The following is an 18,412-nucleotide window of genomic DNA, read 5'->3' as shown; positions in this document are numbered from 1 at the left end:
CGTATTCATCCTTCTTTGCAACAAAAAGGGCTCGGCCACCTCCTCCCCAAAACGCCCAACGTTGCCCCTCGAATTCGAATCTTGGCCTCGTTCCATCTGTCGCGGAACCAAACCACCTGTTCCAACCACCAACCAGCCAACCCTACTACTGTTGATCTTTCGACTTGCGAAGAGCCGCTCTCTTCCTCGTATTACGATCCTTTCCGGTCGCATCGTCCAATCCAAATTACGGCCCATCCTATCCCTCCCAGCCGTCCTCCAAACTGTATTAGACACTCCTCGGTTCAGCGGCTTGCTTGTGGCTTGAGAAATGACGACTGCGCTTTGTTGAAGTACACCACAGACCAACCGCTACGATACATACACACACACATACACAGTAAGCTCGCTTCCTTTCTTGGTTCTATCCAATGAGCCCGTTTCCCCTCTTCTCGTAATCTGCTCTCTTCGCATTCCTTATCTCTCCCCGGTCCGTCATCCTGCACTCCTTTCCCGCTTCCCATCCTGCGTCGCGTCGCCTATGGCATCACCTCTGCTTCAAAGAGCGGGATGGAGCAGAGGCTATGTGAGAACTGAAACACGTGCATTCGCATAGCACATGTGGGAGCTTGGTGCCATTAGTACCTGGGGAGGCGAGCGTCGATGCCCGTCAATTAGACCGTCACTGTTGCTTCTCTTTTTTTTCTTCTTTTTTTTGCTCTCCTCCCCCAGATCCGTGTGTGCGATGAGACCGTTCGCCGTAAGGTGCGTCATGTATGTGGCTACTGTAAAACCAGCGAGTTGTCCAGATCGATGACTATGCCATTCATTCAACGTTGGCGTTGCGTTGGACTCACGGACTTTCGGTGGCGTGATTGATCTGTTGGTGCCTTACAGCTGCTTTCGTTCCGACGTCCATGGTCCTATTCGGGATACTTTCCTTCTTCATTTCGTTTCTCGTTTTCAACAACCTACTATTACCTGGATATGCTGTAAAGACCAAGGACAAGCCAACTGACCAACATCCTCGATCCCACAGATACATGATACCCAGCCCGCGCATAGCGTTGCCGACCTCTTGTACGAATTCCTAGTTTTCCACCCTACGACAAACCAATGAGATGGCGGCTGTAATCGGCGACTACGCTGCGGATCATTCTCGTTTCCATAATATGATGGCCTCGGGCTTGCAGCACGATCATTCCCACACCCGCGAGTCCTCTTACCGATCAGAATCGAGAAGCCGCCCCAGGGAGGTCGCACCTCCCCTCACGACTCGCCCCTCCACATCCCCGAAATACAAACCCTCCACAGTCCCGAGCGCCACCGCGTCGAAACGAACCCTGGACACACCTGCACCTGCTGTCGCCACCGAAACAGACAGTTTGCCTACACAAGAACAAGAACCGGCATCTACGAGTGGAGGCGCATCCCGGTTCCCCTCCCCACCCGATTCGTCATCGTCGACTGGCCAGAGGCCGCAGCATGGGAGCGACAACTCGGTCGCATCCATGGCATCCCAACCACAGACGGCCGCGTCTTCTGCAACGTCAAGGTCGTCTTCACATCAGCAGCAGCCTTCTCCTGAATCTGATACCAATCCTCTATCGGCCGGGCCTCGGGCCACACCGTATAATGCCTCTTCCTCGCAAGGCCATACCATTGTCGTGCGGGATTTGGCCCATATCCGCGAACTCGCCCAGGCGGATTTGATGAATGGAGGCAACGGGCCTGGTATACTCCAGGACCCTCCGCTACAAGCCATGAAGTATGAAATCAGCGGCATGCCTATTGGCGACATCATCGAAATGGTTGCTGCGCTCCTGACGAAGATTACAACCACCAACGACCTTCAGCACGACGCCCTGCACAGAAACGCCGCGCATCAACAGACGGCCGCCAGTCACAACAATGACGGCGCGACCATGAGCCCTCTGAGCAGCTCAGTGCTTGCCTTTCATGGCAAGAATGTGCCTGCCATTACAATTCTGAGTTATTTGAGCAGAATCCACAAGTACTGCCCAACAACGTACGAGGTTTTCCTGAGCTTGCTGGTCTACTTCGATCGTATGACCGAGCGGGTGAATAGCATGGTTATGGAAGCCGAGGAAACCCGGCGTAAATCGGCGGCGCAACACAACTCCGCTGCTAAGACGGCGCAACCCGACTCAGATGCCGATACGGAAATGAAGGACGCTGAGGGCGAGCAAAGTGACGAGACCGACTCTGATCTAGCCGATGATGACGACGAGGGCGGGGAAGCCCGCCTAAAGCGACAGAGGGTTCCATCCGCGACGAGTCCCACATCGATCTCGCCCGCAACGTATTTCGTCGTGGACAGCTTCAATATCCATCGATTGATTATTGCTGGAGTAACATGCGCCAGTAAATTCTTTTCTGATGTGTTTTACACCAACTCGAGATATGCCAAGGTACGACTTGCTCCTGTGGCCTCTTCTAGGATATGTTCAGATGCTAACATTGCTTAGGTTGGCGGTTTGCCCCTGGCCGAGCTGAACCACCTGGAGCTGCAATTCCTGCTCCTTAACGACTTCCGTCTCGCTGTTCCGGTCGAAGATCTCGAAGCTTATGCCACGATGCTGGTCGAATTTTATGCTCGAGAAGTCGTTGCACAGAGGTCCTAAGACGACAGGAAACATTATACGTTGCATAGCTTCGGCTGACGCATTGCTTTAACTCGGGCTCTGGAGCTGAAATTGATGCTCAGAGCCGTTGGCAAGATCATCTGCCAATATAAAAACAATACTCTTATACATTCGGGTCCGGCTGGTCGGGTTTTTGACGCCTCCCCGTCGTGGTAACGGGACTATCGACGCCGACATGATTGTTTGAGATACGAGATGATTATTAGAAGATTGGAAGACATCTTCAACCTAGGGGCAGGCCGCGGTCTCGTTTCTTGGGAGATGGGGTATGCTGCACACGATGATGGTGGCATGATTTAGAGCCACCAAATTGGCCAACATTAATGATACCCGGATAGAATTTCTTCGGGGCGATGAGACGGCTACAGAATTGGTAATTTCGCCGCGAGATGGGGGCAAGAGACTACATACAGCTTGAGTCTTGCGGGTTCTAATGACACAACAAAGTTCCCGAGCAAACTGACACGGTCCATCTCGATGGAAATCGGATCTGATTTTATTTTTGTTACATGTGCATGACGTGTGGGGGTGGGGTTGCGTTGCGTATCAGCGGCTCGCCCGCGTGTAGTTCTTACTGACAATTGGCGTTGGAGAATGGACTGCGCTTCAGTGGCAGGGCAAAGGCAAGGGCAAAGGCGAGGGAAGGCGAGGTTGATATTATACTGGGATAGAGTCGTCATTTCCTATGGCATGTCGTCATGCGTTGTTGTTGTTGTTGGCATGTGTGGTGTTTGGTTGTTATGTCATGTGGTTACTAGGTATTACCTATATGTGATGGCCCCTTTTCTCTGTGGTATAAGACGGGCAGGACAGGGCAGGGCGCTTTGGAGAGGAGGCTGCCATTCATAGATTGGAACATATCTCTCTTCTTCTTTGCTGCTGCCCAGGAAACGAACATACATCCCTTCCATATTGTTGTGGTCTCATGTTGTCGCTGCAACGTTCCCAATGGGCGATGAGCCCCTGTCATGACTGGATAGCAGGCCCTACCGGACCATATATCGCCAAATCTTGTCGTCAGCTGTGTCTTGTCCCCTTTGCCCCATATCCTCCTCCGTCAATGTCAATGCGTCCATATGAAGCCCATTCATTCGTTGATATCTTCCTAAGGGATTATTGACATATATGGACTTTCTTTTCCCGTCTTGAAAGAGACGTCCAACACCTCCTGTCTGTTAGATGGGTTATGAAGAGTGGACACTCCGCCGGTCATTGCAGATCAAATCGGACACCAGATGTAGTCATTTGAAAGCATTGATTCTATCCTGAGTCGTGTCACTGATATTTATAACTGAATTAACTTGATTGAATCAAGTATAGGAGTGTGGTTGGAAGTCAAGTTATGGTCAGGTTAAGCTGCGGCTGAGTCAGCGTATACTGGGTTGATAGCAATCATTATGACGTCAACTAGTTGCCTTGGAATGCCTGGCTCCTGGCTCTCAGCCGACAGAGAGGGTCTTCTGATTATCCAGGCCCAAACCTCTGATGGTAGTTATGATTATAGCGTCCCTTGCCAACATTCTAGTTGCAGACTCTAAGGATCAGAAGGTAGGTAAAGCCAAGTTAATACCGATATATATTGGCCTAAGGGTGTAATTGGAGCTGACTAGTAGGAGCAACCAGCCCAGAACATCGGAGCTGGTGCAGTGTGGCAGGCCTATTCCGCCACGGATGGGGTCTTGTCGCTTCCAGGAACATATAGACACTATTATAATGCTGCAAATTCCACCTCGTTGCCGGCGGCATCCGCGGGTACTACATGGCGCGTGGATACCCCATAAATCGCTTTAAAGTTTAAACAATAAGTCTTGTAATAAAGACTCGTATATTGTAGTTAAAATCACTGTTTATAGGTCACGAAGCCATGCTGCTATAAAGAATTTTAAGAAGGATATAAACTTAGAATTCAGCCTTACTATAATGTTATTCTTTATATATATAATGGCTATAATATTTAGAACTAGCTTTTAAAAGGAGCTAAAACTCTTCGTAAAGGATAATATATAATGTCTACCTTCAAAATAAGAGCAGCCTCGCCTGCCAATCGTGTCCAACACCCTCGTGATCTATCCCTGGTTGAATACAGCAGAGACGCTGGCATAGAATATGAACGATAATAGGAATCAGTCAGCAACCCGGGCACGAGCTTCTACGCTGGTCGTCAGAGACGTTCAAGCCGCTTACCAAGGGCTTGAAGCTCAACCGAACTGGGGCAACAACTCCTGTGATCCCGTTCGGCGCTATGCGTGTGGAGAAGGATCTCAAGGTCCCATGCATTGGGGTCATCCCTCATCAGTGCCGTAGCTGCAAGTATCCGGTGGATCGTGATAATGAGAGCGAGCCGTGGGAGGAACAAGTAGAAGCCGAATATATCGGGGGCGTTGAGCACCGCAAGAATCAACCGGAAGGGTGACAGGAGCCGTAATGCCGGTGAGTTAGGGTGCGAGGAAGCTGATCGACAGCCTTCTTCTTTGCGTCCCACACAGAAACCTCAGCGCAATCGCGATGGCGGTCATCATTCTCGTCGGTTGTCTTTTGACTTCATTGAGTAGCGATAGAGGGTAAGCAACCAGTGCTAGCGGCTAGGTAAAATCAGGTAAGAGTGACCCCAGCTTCGTGAGCCAGCTGCTGTCTGCGGCCCGAAGTAACCCCAGGCTTTGATACGTATGTAGATAGGTACTTGAACTAGTAACTTGGTGTTTTGCCTTGAACGAGTGCCTCTAGACCGTGATTTGCTGCAAAATTTGAGATGAGGGGAACTTCGTTATCTCGGTAGTGAATGACTTCAATCCTTGATGCTCTTTTGCATTACTTTCCCGTGTACATGACCTCAAGACCACAGGCCGACGAGAACACAAATGTCTCTTTTCCCGTCGGCATCCGTGGATCGAAACGAACCAAAGACCGGACGGGGAAAGGTCGGCTGACCGATGGTCCGGCGATCGGCTCTATCTATATCTTCCGGGCCGATAGAGAAACATCCCATTGTTTACAGAAGCCGAAACACAAAGGCTGTTTGTATCTTTGTTCAAAGACAACAACATGGGCTATTGTTTTTTTTTTCTTTCACCCCTCGATTGAGGCGAACCTCGCCAAAGAAACGGCTGACACTGGAGAAGTCGGTACGTTTGGCCCATGTGTTGGCTAAAGGAATAAATGCCGAAAGTGTTGATGAAGTACCGTTTGCTCTAATAAAGGGAGCTGTTTTATTGTAAGTCGAAATACATTGGGCGAGACAGAGATATTGGCCTGGAAGGTGTTTTTAAGAAAATTTGATGTACCGTGGACGGAAAGGGGGTGTTTGATACGGGATGCTACGCAGGGCCTTAGAGCCATCTGCTCGGATAGTCCCGTACATTCTACGTAGTTTGATCGACAACGAAAACTCCGATTGGGGGCTGGTCACCCCTTACTTCCTGCCGGTGCAACTAGCGACGGACCCCCCCTTGCCCTATCCCCTTGAATGCCATAACGCTGCTTTCCGTACGATACATTCCGAAAACGATCGAAGTAGCCGTGCGAAACGGTACGAGGGCAGTTTAGCCAATCAAATAAAGTACCGACTCTAGGAACGGTAAAGAACGTCACAGTTCCACCACTAAATTTTCCCTGTTCCGTACAGTACAAAGCGTTTTGGTGAAAAGCAGCGTTATGGTGTTCAAGGGGATACTGCTGTGTGCCAAGAACGGATGGACGAGTGAGGGAAACCATTTCCATAGGGCTGCCAAAGGAAAAGGTACAAATATCAAAGTCAGAAAACGCAATGAGTTGTTGCTTTTCATGCTCCATCAGGCACCACTAGCAGCGGGAATGAAGGACACAGACACGTGAGTCGTATCATCTTGAATATGATGGTGAGCTGAGCGGTTGGGGAGTTGTCAGTTTCGAGGACGAAAAAATGTTTACTGATCACCATGTGTCGTCGGCCATATACAGTCTCAGCTGTGCAAGCAGGAGAGATTGAGCGCCCTTACTTGGGCGCCCGGATTAGTAGCGCAAACCACGTTGAGAACATATCAAGGCCTGGCTGCTTGAATCATACCAGAGGCGAAAGATGTGTTCCGCTAGGCCGGGCCACTCAGATACTGCCATGATGTAAGATACGTCTCGCAAACATATCCGAGTTGAGACTCGAGTCAGAAAGCCTTCGTTGCCTTGAAAGATGTTCGTCATAAGTCACACATCCAACGAGGGTTCTGGAGCACTGCACTGGGGGCCCGAAAGGGCACGACGGTGCTGATCCCTTGCTCGGCTCACCAAGTCTCAGGGCCGAGAACTGCTGTAACCGATCCATTAGCAGATCGAAATATAGGGGGAGTATCAGTGGAACAGGCAAAGCAGGCGACATGTACTCGGCCGTATGTTTCCCCAAGGCCGCCCCAGGCGCGGAATCCCTGGTCGCCACGGCGTGGGACTCAGGCGCCCACGTCTGGGATTGCCGCCTCCCGCTGCTGCTGTACGGTGAATCGGAGACGATCCTTTCGAAAAGGGAATCCTGCATGAGGGAAAGTACCTGATCTATCCCATTTTCCAATTCTATCGTCTCTGTCACCAGCAGGTCACATGCAGCCCTAATGTCTGACATGGCGCTGGGACAACGACCAACGCATAACTACCTACATATATACCTGCATACTCACCTACATGAATAGCACGGCGCATCCATCTCTCTGGGCGGTGATTGCATGTACGTTTTGGCTTTAGCCTAAGTGTTATTGGTCGTTTGTTTGTCAAGACTTGAGGGAGAAACAGGTCGCGTCGAGTGCCGGCGACAGATGTGAGACTGCGTAGCGCAATCACGTAGATATGATGAAACTAGTTATTCGAGCGTTCCTGAGCTCCATGGGTCACGGTTCGGATGCATCCGCGAGCCACCGGAGTCTCCATCCAGTGCGGCGCGGACTGAATGCCAGAACCAAGAAGACGGCGGGAGAGGAACGAGAGGGGGAAACGGGTTTGAGAGTTGAGGGAGGAAGAAAAAAAAGTCAATGCGGCCTCACTCACGATCGCACGTGCAATACAGAGAGAGGCAGAGTTGGATACTGCGCCGCAAACCATCCTATTTGACTCCCTTTCTTTCTGATATCAGTATCGTATCCCTGTGAGTGCCCAGGCCGAGCAGTCCGATAGATAGACAGACCGCTGCTTCTTTCCGTTTCCTTGTTACTGCAGGTGCGTACAAATACGTACATAACCGAAAATAACTAAGTGCAGGGGCTGCCCACCAAATGGCACGTGCAGGAGGGCACCCACGAGCATCCACGAGCATCTTGGTCGTGAGGCGCCAGAGTCTGGTTACATCGAGTCGCTAGACTTGTGTCGACCCTGGTCGTGATGGCGCCACTTCATTGGACGCCGGGTGTCATCCGTGGCCCGGCTGGCGAAGCCGTGCATGCCGCGGAGGAGAGAAAGACGCTAAGAGGGAGAGAAAAAAATGTGAGAAGGAGTAAGAAGGAAAGAAAAAAAAAAAAGGCAAGCAGTGTTTGTGTGATTGTACGGAATGCTGATCATCCACGATCCCCCTTGCGTTTGAACTCAATATGGAGCTACGGAAACCGGGGTGGCTCGGTGTGTGCTCGCTGGCGGCGGCTCTTTCATCTAAATGCTGGTCGGGGCAGTTGGATTGGAAGTGCGCATCAATGCAACTGAGCAGATGCGCAGAGAAAGAAGAAAAAGAAACGAGATGGAAGAAAAAGCAACATTCCGTGAATCCCAGGCCTCCAAATACCTTGGTCCCATTGCCCCAAAGCGTAGCCGAGACACCAGGAACCTACCAACCCGAGCAGTAGCAGCAGCAGCAGCAGTAGCAGCAGCAGTAGCAGCAGCAAAGCAACAACAGCAGCCTACCAAGACGACCCAAGACCCTCCCCCCTGTCACAGTGGCCTCGCCCACCTCGAATGGCACACGCTTGCAGATCATATCATCAAACTTGGCCACCAACAAAGACAAACAAACATGGCCATGGCCCGAACCATCAGCCAGACTGTGCCCCTACCATTCTACATTTTCCCCTACCGACAGAGAAGGTAGGTCTCTAGCTCTCTAGCTCTCTCGGCCTCTCGGCCACGGGGCCTACCAACTATTGCTACTGCAAGTATGTATGCAATCCACCTCGTCGCCTGCCGCTAATCCCAATGGAAACGAAGCCGATGAACAGGAAATCGAACACGCGGGGCCCCGGTGGAAATAGGCAAAGCACCAGCACAAGACAGACGGCGATTGCGCACCTCGCACGGCACCCACTACGAGTGCTTGCAAGTACTGCACACCCACCGACGGCCCAAAAGAAAAAGAACGAAAAAAAGAAAAAAAGGACGAAACGACCGAACTGAGCAAAGGGCGACCCAGCATGGAAGCATCCTAGGCATCCCGGGCCCTAAGGCGGCTGAAGATGGGCCCAGCATGAGGTTGCAGCAAACCACAGACGGCGCAAACCCGCCCTCCGATCTGTGTCCTGTCATATTGCCATGCCCACAGCCTGCGCACGCACTGTAGCATAGTGTAGGATAGCTACGTGGAATGACGGAACTGTATCTGCACCTCGCCCGTTCGGGTAGACGCGACCAGCCCAACGTTGCGGGTTCCGCCAAGCCACCTGAGCAGGTGCTGCTGCTGCTGCTGCCGCCGCTGCTGCTGCTATCTCCATGCCATGGCCGCTCTTCTCCATGGGCTCGGCATGCAATGCGCTCCTGGAATACTCGGTGTGCGCTCGACAGCACAGCACACCACAGCACCGCACCTTCGCATTGGGCCGGCCGCCGCAAATATCGATACATTGTCTTCTCCTCCCTGAAACACGCTGGCTACTTTGGCCGTCCTTTATTGCGAAGCTGGGTCCCAAAGGTCTCTCCTTTCACCTCCTCTCCCTCTCCCTCTCTTTTCTCTGTCCACATCCCAGACCAGGGCTCACCACCGGGTCAAGATACCGCAGCGCGGCAGATCATGTGCCGGATCTTCCAGAGGGCAAACCCAGGTGCGAGGCTGTTTGCGGCTCGTACGTCACCACTGTTTGGCATTCAGTGGCGAGTAAGCAGAGATGATAAGTTTGTTTGGACGTCGGCCACCTCGAGACATGATTTTCTATCTACACGATAAACCACCGTCTCTCGCCTACACCCTCCAGCACCGCACTATATAATACCTCTCTTGTCCGCCATCAGCACACACCCATATACACCCACACAACCCGCTGTCTGTCAGCAAACATCCCGCCATCATGTTGGACTTTCGGGGCGGAAACCATTCCCAGCAGAACATCCTGCGATGTCTTCCGGCCTCAAGGCGCACACAAAACCGGCCTGCATCAACTCAAGGAGACCCTTCTCCCCATCGGAACGGTCGTCAAGATCGGACTCACATGACCTACCCCTCGCCCACGCCAGAGCGCGATGATGTCGAAGGCGGCGAATGGGTGCCGTTATCCATCTGGAACCAGCACGCACCTAGGGTCTACATCTCGGTGGTGCTTTGCTTCCCACACGACGGTCAACCCATTCACAATACCTGGAGCTATCTGAAGGCACGATTGGCCGGCCTCGCCCGCAAGAGGCCAATCTTCGCCGCCCGGCTTCGCGTCGACCCTAGCTCCGGAGTAATCCACAAGGCACAGGCTCCCCAGGCCGAAATCCCACTCGAATGGTCAAGGGGAGGCGAAGGCGAAAGGTACGACGAGATGAAGTCAAAGGGGTTTCCCGCCGAGCTCTTCCTAGGCCCGTCGACGAAGCCATCTGTCAGTTTTGAGAACACGGATAAGCCTATCCCAGCATGCCTCGTTCACGCCCGGTTTGTCCGCGGCGGTCTCTTTCTAGTCTGCAACTTGCAGCATGCAGTGTGCGACGGAGAAACTCTACGCGAGTTTCTCGAGTGTTTTGCTGCCGAGACAAGAGGTGACATACTGCGTGGACCTTCGAGCCCAACCTTTCCCAATCTCGCCCACCAACAAATAACGTCGAGCGAGGGTTTCCGGGATCTCGTAGCCAGGTGCCCCGAATACACCATGTTGCCAGGCAAGACCGGCCCCACGCAGCCGAGTTTTCTTGAGGGCGTAACCCCATTACAGCAAATCGACAAAGTCGGCAAGATCTTCACTTTCTCCGATGAACGTATCAAGGAGCTTCAACGGCGCACCTGCCCGGAGCCGAGCGACAACGAGGTGTCTTCAACTTACGCTTGTCTAGCAGCCCTAGCATTTACTCATATTGTCAGGGCTCGCACAGGAACTGAAGAGTATATAGGTTCGACCGAAGAGAGGGACGTCGCGACGCTCTGGAACTCGGTCAACTGGAAATACCGGGCCTTAATTGATCAGACCAAGGACTACCTCGGAAATGCCACGTTTCCGACCTTTGCCACCGTGCCCACCGCGAGGCTGATGGAGGCGACAGAGGACAAGGACGCCGCGCAACTGGCCGACATCATCCCGGCGATTACGCAATCAATCGATGCGATTGATGACAAGTATGTGGAACAGCGGCTGGCGATGCTTGCGGCTTGCCCAGACCCCCGACTGGTAGGCGTCAACTCGGATCCGAGGCAGTCCAACTACTTGGCTTTCAACACGTGGCGGCACTTTGGAGCCGATGCCGAGTGGAAAATACCCGGGGTCACCGTCATGAAGCCGGATGCGATCAGGAGAGGCCTGCCGACGTGGACCTTGAACACCGCTCTCATCCTCCCTGCCGCGGCATCATCGAAGAGCCAGGAGCTTTTCGTGTGCCTGTCCCGGGCGGCCATGGACCGTCTATGCGCAGACCAAACCTGGCTGTCGTGGGTTGATCGTATCATAGGTTAGCGAGTCTTCCTTTCACGGTTATCCGAAATCACCACTCCCGCCCCGCCCCAAAGGACTTCCAGTGTTTATTTTTAGTATTATTATTTTTTCCTTGTTTACGACATGACGTTTATTTTCCTCTATTTTCCTAAACCTATGTTTGATACCACACACAATACGGGGAGAAGAAAAAAAACCTGGAGGGCCGCCAATCGATTGGCATTGGACCTTCTCCTCAATGGCGGGACTGCTGGCCTTGTCTACTCACTATGCATGATGGCCCGGCGACCGTTTCACAAAATGTTACGACTATCCACACCAAATGTACTTATCAGAAGAGACCCGTTGCTCGAGCAAAGAATTGAAAGATGAACCAATAATGATCTGCTGTGGGCCTACTCGCTTGCTCTCCCAGACTGCAAACTGATAGCATACATTTCCTTGTCGTACGGTACCGTCCAGAAGTGGTCTCTGGGCCATCCAAAAGGGATGAAGAACGAATGCATCTGTGCTCCATTTACAACCTCAATAGTTGAGAGACGTTGATTTTTTTTTGGATTATTTATCAGCTGCGTGCCAAACCCTCCCAGGGAATCATTTGGTCCTTTTTGTCGTAGTTTGTCGTAGGTATTATACACATACAGTCGTCATGAGTGGAAACTTATACAAGAGATTTTTCTTTTCCTCCTTCCACCCTACACCGGCACACACGGCTCTTGTCGCCAGATTTTGCGTGCTCGTTCTCCCAGTTCTGCTTTGATCATACACCATTACCATCCTCGGTACCGCTTCTTCTCGCGGGACTTGACTTAAGCGTCGATGAAGGACTTGACCTCCTTCAACCAGGCCTGGTACTCGCGCTGCTCCTTGGCGTCCATGTAGTCGGGCACAAAGACGGCGAGGGCCTGGGTGACGCCGCGCTCCTCGAGGTAGCGCTCCATGAGGATCTGGAGGTCCTCGTCTAGGCTGCCGAAGGGGGGCCGGGGTAGGTGTCCTGGGCGGTGTGGCTGACCTCGGCGGTCTCGCTGTGGGCGAGCTTGGCGTCCTTGAAGTAGTAGAAGTTCTCGACCATGATCTGGCCGTTCTGAGCGACGGCCTCGATGTTGAGGGCACCCTTGCCGTCCTTCTCGATGACGACGTTGAGGCGGCAGGGGACGGCGGGCTCGTCCTCCTCGCCCTCGAGACCCTCCTCGCCCTCGGCCTCGGCCTCGGCCTCGGCGGAGCGCTGGCCGCCCTCGGCGTCCTCGTCGGTCAGGGCGCTGTCCTCGTTGTAGATGTCATCGGGCTCGTAGTTGGCGAGGTCAGAGATGGAGAAGCTGACGGTGATGCTGGGTGCGGGGCACATGGGTTAGCTACTTGGGACGAAGAAGAAAAACAGAGTACTATCTGGAGGGGGACAAATGGCTTACTTCTCGTTGCCGAACTTGCGCTTGAGGACGACGTCCTCCTTGCCGGGGTGTCGACCAGCTCGAAGGAGCTGTTGTCGAGGAAGTCCTGGATGCTGGCGGGCAGCTGCTCGTTCTCCTTCATCTCGGTCTCGAACTGCAGCTCGCTGTCGAGCTTGAGCGAGAGCTCCTCGTCGACCTCGCCGGCGGGCGCTGCGCGGAACGGCGTCGTGGAGAAGCTCGAGGCGAACTGGGAGGAGCGCACGGGAGCCCATGCGGTGGTGGCCTTCAGCAGAGCGTTGGAGCGGGCGACGGTGGATTGCCGCAGAGCGGCGGAGCTGAGGCGGCTGATGGAGCGGGGCGCGGAGCGCGCGACGGCTCTCATGGACATCATCTTGGCGGTTGCTGTGTGGTGGGAGAAGACGGATGGAGGAGGGGTGAATGTGAAGTGGGAGGTTTGGGTGGGAGGAGTCGTTACTACAAGGTGCAGTGGCAGTTTTGGGGGTATCGTGGGAAAAGATGGACGGGATGAGCTTTCTTCCCTTCCAATGATGCAGCTTTCCAACGGGCTCCATGGAAATTTTTGGCGCCCGCTAGCCCAGAAAGAAGTCCCTTCCCAATCGATTGCGGCACGGGCCACAAGTGCTGCTGTTTGCGGACTAGTGGCAGCTGATTATATCGCCCGAGTTCAACGTTTCAGAAGTACGTACCGCAACTGCCCTTTATTAGACCTCCTAACAGCCCCTATCAGTATCTCGTCAGTGTCCAAGTTATGGATGGTTTGTATTTATGACAACAATTCGCGACTCGCATGTCAAAAAGAAAGAGAAACGCCAAAAAGTTGTTGCGACGCGAGCAGGATTCGAACCTGCGCTCCCGAAGGAAATTGATATCGCCAGTTCGAGTCAATCACGTTAACCACTCCGTCATCGCGCCGTGTTGCTTATGGATTTCTCCAGTGGCTCTGCTGATTATGCTTGGTATAGCCTCATATCTCAACAGCACCAGTAAGCTAATTAGCTAAACCCGAATTCCATAGACCGCAGTTGGGATGTTGGATACCATTTCCCAACAGTCACAGGAATAAGAGCTTGCGTAAAATGATCGATTGAATGATAATGCCATTGAGTCGAGGGTGAGGACACAGCTAGGCAAGGATTCGTGAATACCTATGTACTCGGCCTATAATAGCGTACCTACTTACGCTTCTTTCCTCAGCAACCTTTCGGCCGGTGTGGGTCGAGGTAGGGACAAGTATTCTGCAAATACTCAGATAGAAGGTAGATAAAGGCAACACAGAGATCGGAGTGCAACGCAGCTTGAAATGACGCGCCTTCCCAGTGTATGTACGAGGGGCTATATTTATTTGTCGCCTGGTAATATGCCTCGCCAGCTTAACACACGGAGGCCTATGGGTTCTTGCCGAGGAAAGTTATACCCATAAACAGCTTGCTTCTTCTAGTTGCCCTCTGACAAAACAAAATTTCCAGCTACAGATTAAGGGGAAAAGAATTGAACGGCACTCTAGCAAGTGCAGTAAAAAAAACAATCCCATTACCATTAAGCACTAATATATACAGTCATCATTTGTGAATATAACCATCCTTACATAGGTAATTAGCATACTATTACCCTAATTTTACCTATACAGAACCAGGGCTACGTAGCAAGACAAGGATAGTATAAACGTTAAAATAATGTACTCTTAACGACTTCCACCAGTAAGGCCCAGTTATGCTGTATACACGAAGTAATGCAAGCTTACCAAGGAGTATTACTCAGTAGAACCACGGGTTGTGTTCTCATTCACCCCTTTTTGGCGAGCTACTTCGGGCAACACCGTGGCATTAGGCTTAGCTACCAGAGCCCCGGGGAAAACGACTCCTTGCGATCTCTACGTGCATACGACTCACCCGCGGAACCAGTTCCTCTGAGGCATAGCGGTCTAGACCTATATAGTTGGGTGGGAGTGGACGACAGCCATCTGTCCACGGGAGCAGCAGACTTTATAGTCGTCTAGCGGTGTAGCGTAGCCACGTGCGGGAACGCACGCCGGGCTGCCAGCCGTCTCACACATCGCGCTTCCTGCTGCGATACCATCTGGTCTATGTAATATGGCTGGCCGGCTTCTCCGCTGATGGATCCCCCCGGCGTTATGCCGATCTGCCGTGGGCCGAACATGGCGGTTATGTGCAGGATTCGTGGATGGTAACATATAGCGAGGAAATGGGGTTCTGGAGGATATGGTCGTCCTACTTGGCTTTGGGCACCGGTATCGATCGATCCCTGATGGAGTTCCGAGGCGGAGATCCGTGGATCGAGAGCGGCTCAACAGGTCCCTTGGCCAAGGCTGGCAGGTTCTTGTTTTGTCTTCCATTCAATTGTCAGATTTGTTGCTATTATGATTAGTTTGTCGTCTTCTATCATTGTCATATTTGCTGATTGGCCTGGAGGTCGCCCGTACTTGAAATTGCGAGGTAAGCGTCAGTGATCAGTAATCACAGGACCTTGCCTCCAAATGTCATCACGTGCAAAACACCGAAATTTCATGATGAATAATATCAATAGAATGTAGCATGAAGACCGCCCTGCTGCCGTGGAAAGCCAATGATTCGTCACCGAGAGCAAAAAAAAAAAAAAAAAAACGCCATACAGACACAAAGACCACCCAAATCTTGACGTCCCCAGCCCCTGAACGCCGTATCGTGAAATCACAACAGGGGGTACACGCTGCCCAGTCTCAGACTGCTGGCGGTGTACATGTCCCGACAAACCCAAAGGCTATCTCGTCCCACTGTACATGACCGATGCTATCGGGTATTCTCTACATTGCCAGCAGTGTTGAGGCGTGCTCTTGGTTGCATTGCTAATGCCCCGTCCGCAGCTCCCGAACACGCCACTGCGTCTGGCGTGGGAGCAGTGCTTCTCCGAGATCAGGACTGTGTCTTCGTGCTTGCAGACGAGGCAGACTCTCGAGTGGGTGATATACTGGCACATATCTGTCAAATATCAGATCAGATTTGTTCATCATTTGGAAGGCTGTATGCATACTTGACAGGTTCAGAGTGATGTTGGACAGTTACAGATTTCGTGTATGCGGTCTTGAAAGTGACAAGACATATTCAGTGAAGATCGTCATGAGGGGCGGAGCAGATGAGACTTGGCTGCCGTTATATACTAGGAGACTTCCTTGCTTTGCCATCTCATCCATGCATGAGATCGACGTTCTCTCTCAAGTGTCACCCCTCTTGTAAGATGGGGTTTGGTGGGAGGCAGCGCTGAAAGCCAATAGGATTATTCGGAAGAATTGAGGACTAAGTATAGATAGATGCAAGGCAAGTGACTTCTCAAGCCAGCCATCAGTAAACTGCCTAAGTACACACACTACTAGGGCTGCGTGGGCGGTCCCACCGTGGACGCCGAGGAGAAACGGTCGTTTCGCTGCTCCCCAGAGAAACATGGCGATGGAATTCGGGCGGTAGTATTCTGCGCATCTAGCCGCGTCTGGGAGCTGATGATGGTTGATCGGGGCCAAGGAAAGCCTTCTTTGTGCCATGTTTCACTTTACTCTTTCTCTTTTCGACCCGACGTTAGCAAGAAGCCGAGCTTATGTATGGGAGACAGCCTTCATGCGGCCGTGGCGGTTGGGGTAAGGCCTCGAGTCCAGGCTGCCGGAGCCGCGGCCTGGGGTCATGATCCGGGGAGAGGGGGAGGGGCAGGCTGAGGCAGTGCACGCGCGGGTGGCTGCTGATTTCAAATAGACGACCCTTTCGTCCAAACAAACCAATGGGCGGATGCGGAGAGCCGATCGACAGCAGCCGCAACGCTTAACTCGCGTGTCACGGCAGGAGGTCCTGGGGCGAGACCCCATGGCAGAGACCGGGTTCATGTTGCGCCCCGTGCAAGCAACGAAAATGCCTACATACGCCACGCAGCGTGAAGGTGAAGACGGCATGCGAGGCGCATCGCGCAAGACCCAGCCGACACCGAGGGGGGTCAATCGTTATGCTGTGACCCAAATGCAGCGTTGTTATCGTCCCCTATCCGCCCTATGACGATGCCACGACTGTGATGAGAAGGAATAGGTGGTGGCCGCGATAGCACATGCTTCTTATATATATGTATGTATATGTATATGTATGTACCTAGCCGCTGCCAACGAATCATCATGGGGAGTTGACAAAAAACCGTCTTGACCTGTCTCAGAAACGCCATACGCCGAATGCAGCAGCCCAAATGCTGGTGATAGATTGGAAAGATCAGCCGACGCGACATCAAAGTCGGCAAACAAAAAAAGGTGCGAGCCTGGTCTCATGAGCAAGACGAGACTGCATTCCCGAGGTTCTCCTTAATGGTCTCCTTTCGGCGGGAAGGTCGACGGCTTGACTGTGCCGCCCTCCGCGAGCTTAACCCACTTGAGGTTGGTCAGGTATGACCACGATCCCTCGAATCGATCTAGTAGCAGCACATTCTCCTCCGTGGTCAAGTCGGGGAGTACTGTCAGTCGGTCAGCAGGGTTTGAAAATAAGGGGGGGCATAGCATCAAGTTGTGTGTAACGCACAGAATCCGTTTTCAAACTCTTTCTGGAGAGTACTGATCTTGACCTTCAAGAGGTCTTCCTTTGTGCTTGCGGGACGACCCGGGCGGCGCGCCTTCTTGAGGCCACTGAGCTCCTCATCGTACTGGTGTACATATCTTGTAGCATAAAGTCAATAAAGGGGTTCGGAGTTTCAGGGGGACTCCGGTGGATTCGACTTACGTCTTAACCAGTTCTTCCACAACGGAAAGCTCCAGAGGCTTCAGATCATTTTGCTTGACGGCTTCCTGAAAGAAGGCGGCCCGTTCAACTAGATGCGATGAGATACGTCAGTGTCATGTGGTCATGAGTGAGGGTGCCCCGAGTGCGCGTGTGAGTGAAAGCAAGGGGGCTGGATTGGGTATTGGTGGGGGGTGGACGAACGGTATAGCCGATCGGCTTTCCTCCTGGCAGATGCGATTTTGTCGAGTTTGTCGTCTCTGGCTGCGGCGCGGTGGAGTCGCTTGGAGTCCCTGGAAAACTGGTGAATGGCGTCGATTTGGCCCTTCTTCTTGACGATGGCCTTCCTCGCCTTTTCCAATGTAGTCTTCGGAGGCATTTTTGAGGTTGAGGGTAAATGGACTGGATGTTCTTCCGGTGATGCAGATAGGAAATCTTTTTTTCTCTCTTTCCCTTCTGCCCAGAACGGCCTTGCACATGGATCAAATGGCCATGGTGGGGCAAACACCCATTGATCAATTTTCGGTCGAGCTAGCTGGCTGTCTGTTGGCGCACTGACCTTTGCGTCCCATTGAACCTTACCAGGCAAAGCCAGCTTCTGGCCAGGTAGGGGCCGAATAGAGTGATTGCAGGGGACCCGTTGCTGTGGTATCCGCCTCTAGGCCTAACCCGGGCTAGCGTGGCTCCCTAATTCTCGCCCGCCCTAGAAGTCGCGGTCAACGCGGTGAGGACGTGGGCTAATCGACCAAACCAATTTAATAGGCGCGTTGGCAGAATGGCGGCTTCCTCATTTGTCCATCTCATAAGCAGCAACAATCGCCCTTCACACTCGCACTCACGGCACTGCACTTCAC

General features: G+C 52.6%; 5 protein-coding genes across 5 annotated transcripts; 3 read left to right on the top strand and 2 right to left on the bottom strand.

The window, feature by feature from the left end:
* Positions 1–1,151: 1,151 nt before the first annotated feature.
* PG986_006640 (uncharacterized protein) lies at positions 1,152–2,624 on the top strand (the record flags this gene model as incomplete). The annotated part of the gene is made up of 2 exons (XM_066842862.1): positions 1,152–2,411; positions 2,469–2,624. The coding sequence occupies 2 exons, from the start codon at positions 1,152–1,154 to the stop codon at positions 2,622–2,624; spliced, it is 1,416 nt and encodes a 471-aa protein (XP_066698974.1).
* Positions 2,625–4,287: 1,663 nt separating this feature from the next.
* On the top strand, positions 4,288–5,058 carry PG986_006639 (uncharacterized protein; the record flags this gene model as incomplete). Its single annotated transcript, XM_066842861.1, has 1 exon — positions 4,766–5,058. A coding segment is annotated over one exon (293 nt), but the record flags the coding sequence as incomplete, so codon positions are not given.
* A 4,804-nt stretch (positions 5,059–9,862) lies between these two features.
* Positions 9,863–11,437, top strand: PG986_006638 (uncharacterized protein; the record flags this gene model as incomplete). Its single annotated transcript, XM_066842860.1, has 1 exon — positions 9,863–11,437. One exon carries the CDS (start codon positions 9,863–9,865, stop codon positions 11,435–11,437), a length of 1,575 nt encoding a protein of 524 aa, XP_066698972.1.
* A 788-nt stretch (positions 11,438–12,225) lies between these two features.
* On the bottom strand, positions 12,226–13,195 carry PG986_006637 (uncharacterized protein; the record flags this gene model as incomplete). Its single annotated transcript, XM_066842859.1, has 3 exons — positions 12,226–12,363; positions 12,429–12,744; positions 12,855–13,195. The coding sequence occupies 3 exons, from the start codon at positions 13,193–13,195 to the stop codon at positions 12,226–12,228; spliced, it is 795 nt and encodes a 264-aa protein (XP_066698971.1).
* A 3,954-nt stretch (positions 13,196–17,149) lies between these two features.
* Positions 17,150–17,937, bottom strand: PG986_006636 (uncharacterized protein; the record flags this gene model as incomplete). Its single annotated transcript, XM_066842858.1, has 4 exons — positions 17,150–17,298; positions 17,364–17,497; positions 17,562–17,649; positions 17,763–17,937. 4 exons carry the CDS (start codon positions 17,935–17,937, stop codon positions 17,150–17,152), a joined length of 546 nt encoding a protein of 181 aa, XP_066698970.1.
* Between the last annotated feature and the right edge of the window lie 475 nt (positions 17,938–18,412).

This window comes from Apiospora aurea, assembly GCF_038362705.1.
Source record: "Apiospora aurea strain CBS 24483 chromosome Unknown utg000005l_segment0_segment0, whole genome shotgun sequence".
NCBI classification, from domain to species: Eukaryota; Fungi; Ascomycota; class Sordariomycetes; order Amphisphaeriales; family Apiosporaceae; genus Apiospora; species Apiospora aurea.
This window is presented reverse-complemented; position numbering and strand designations above follow the sequence as displayed.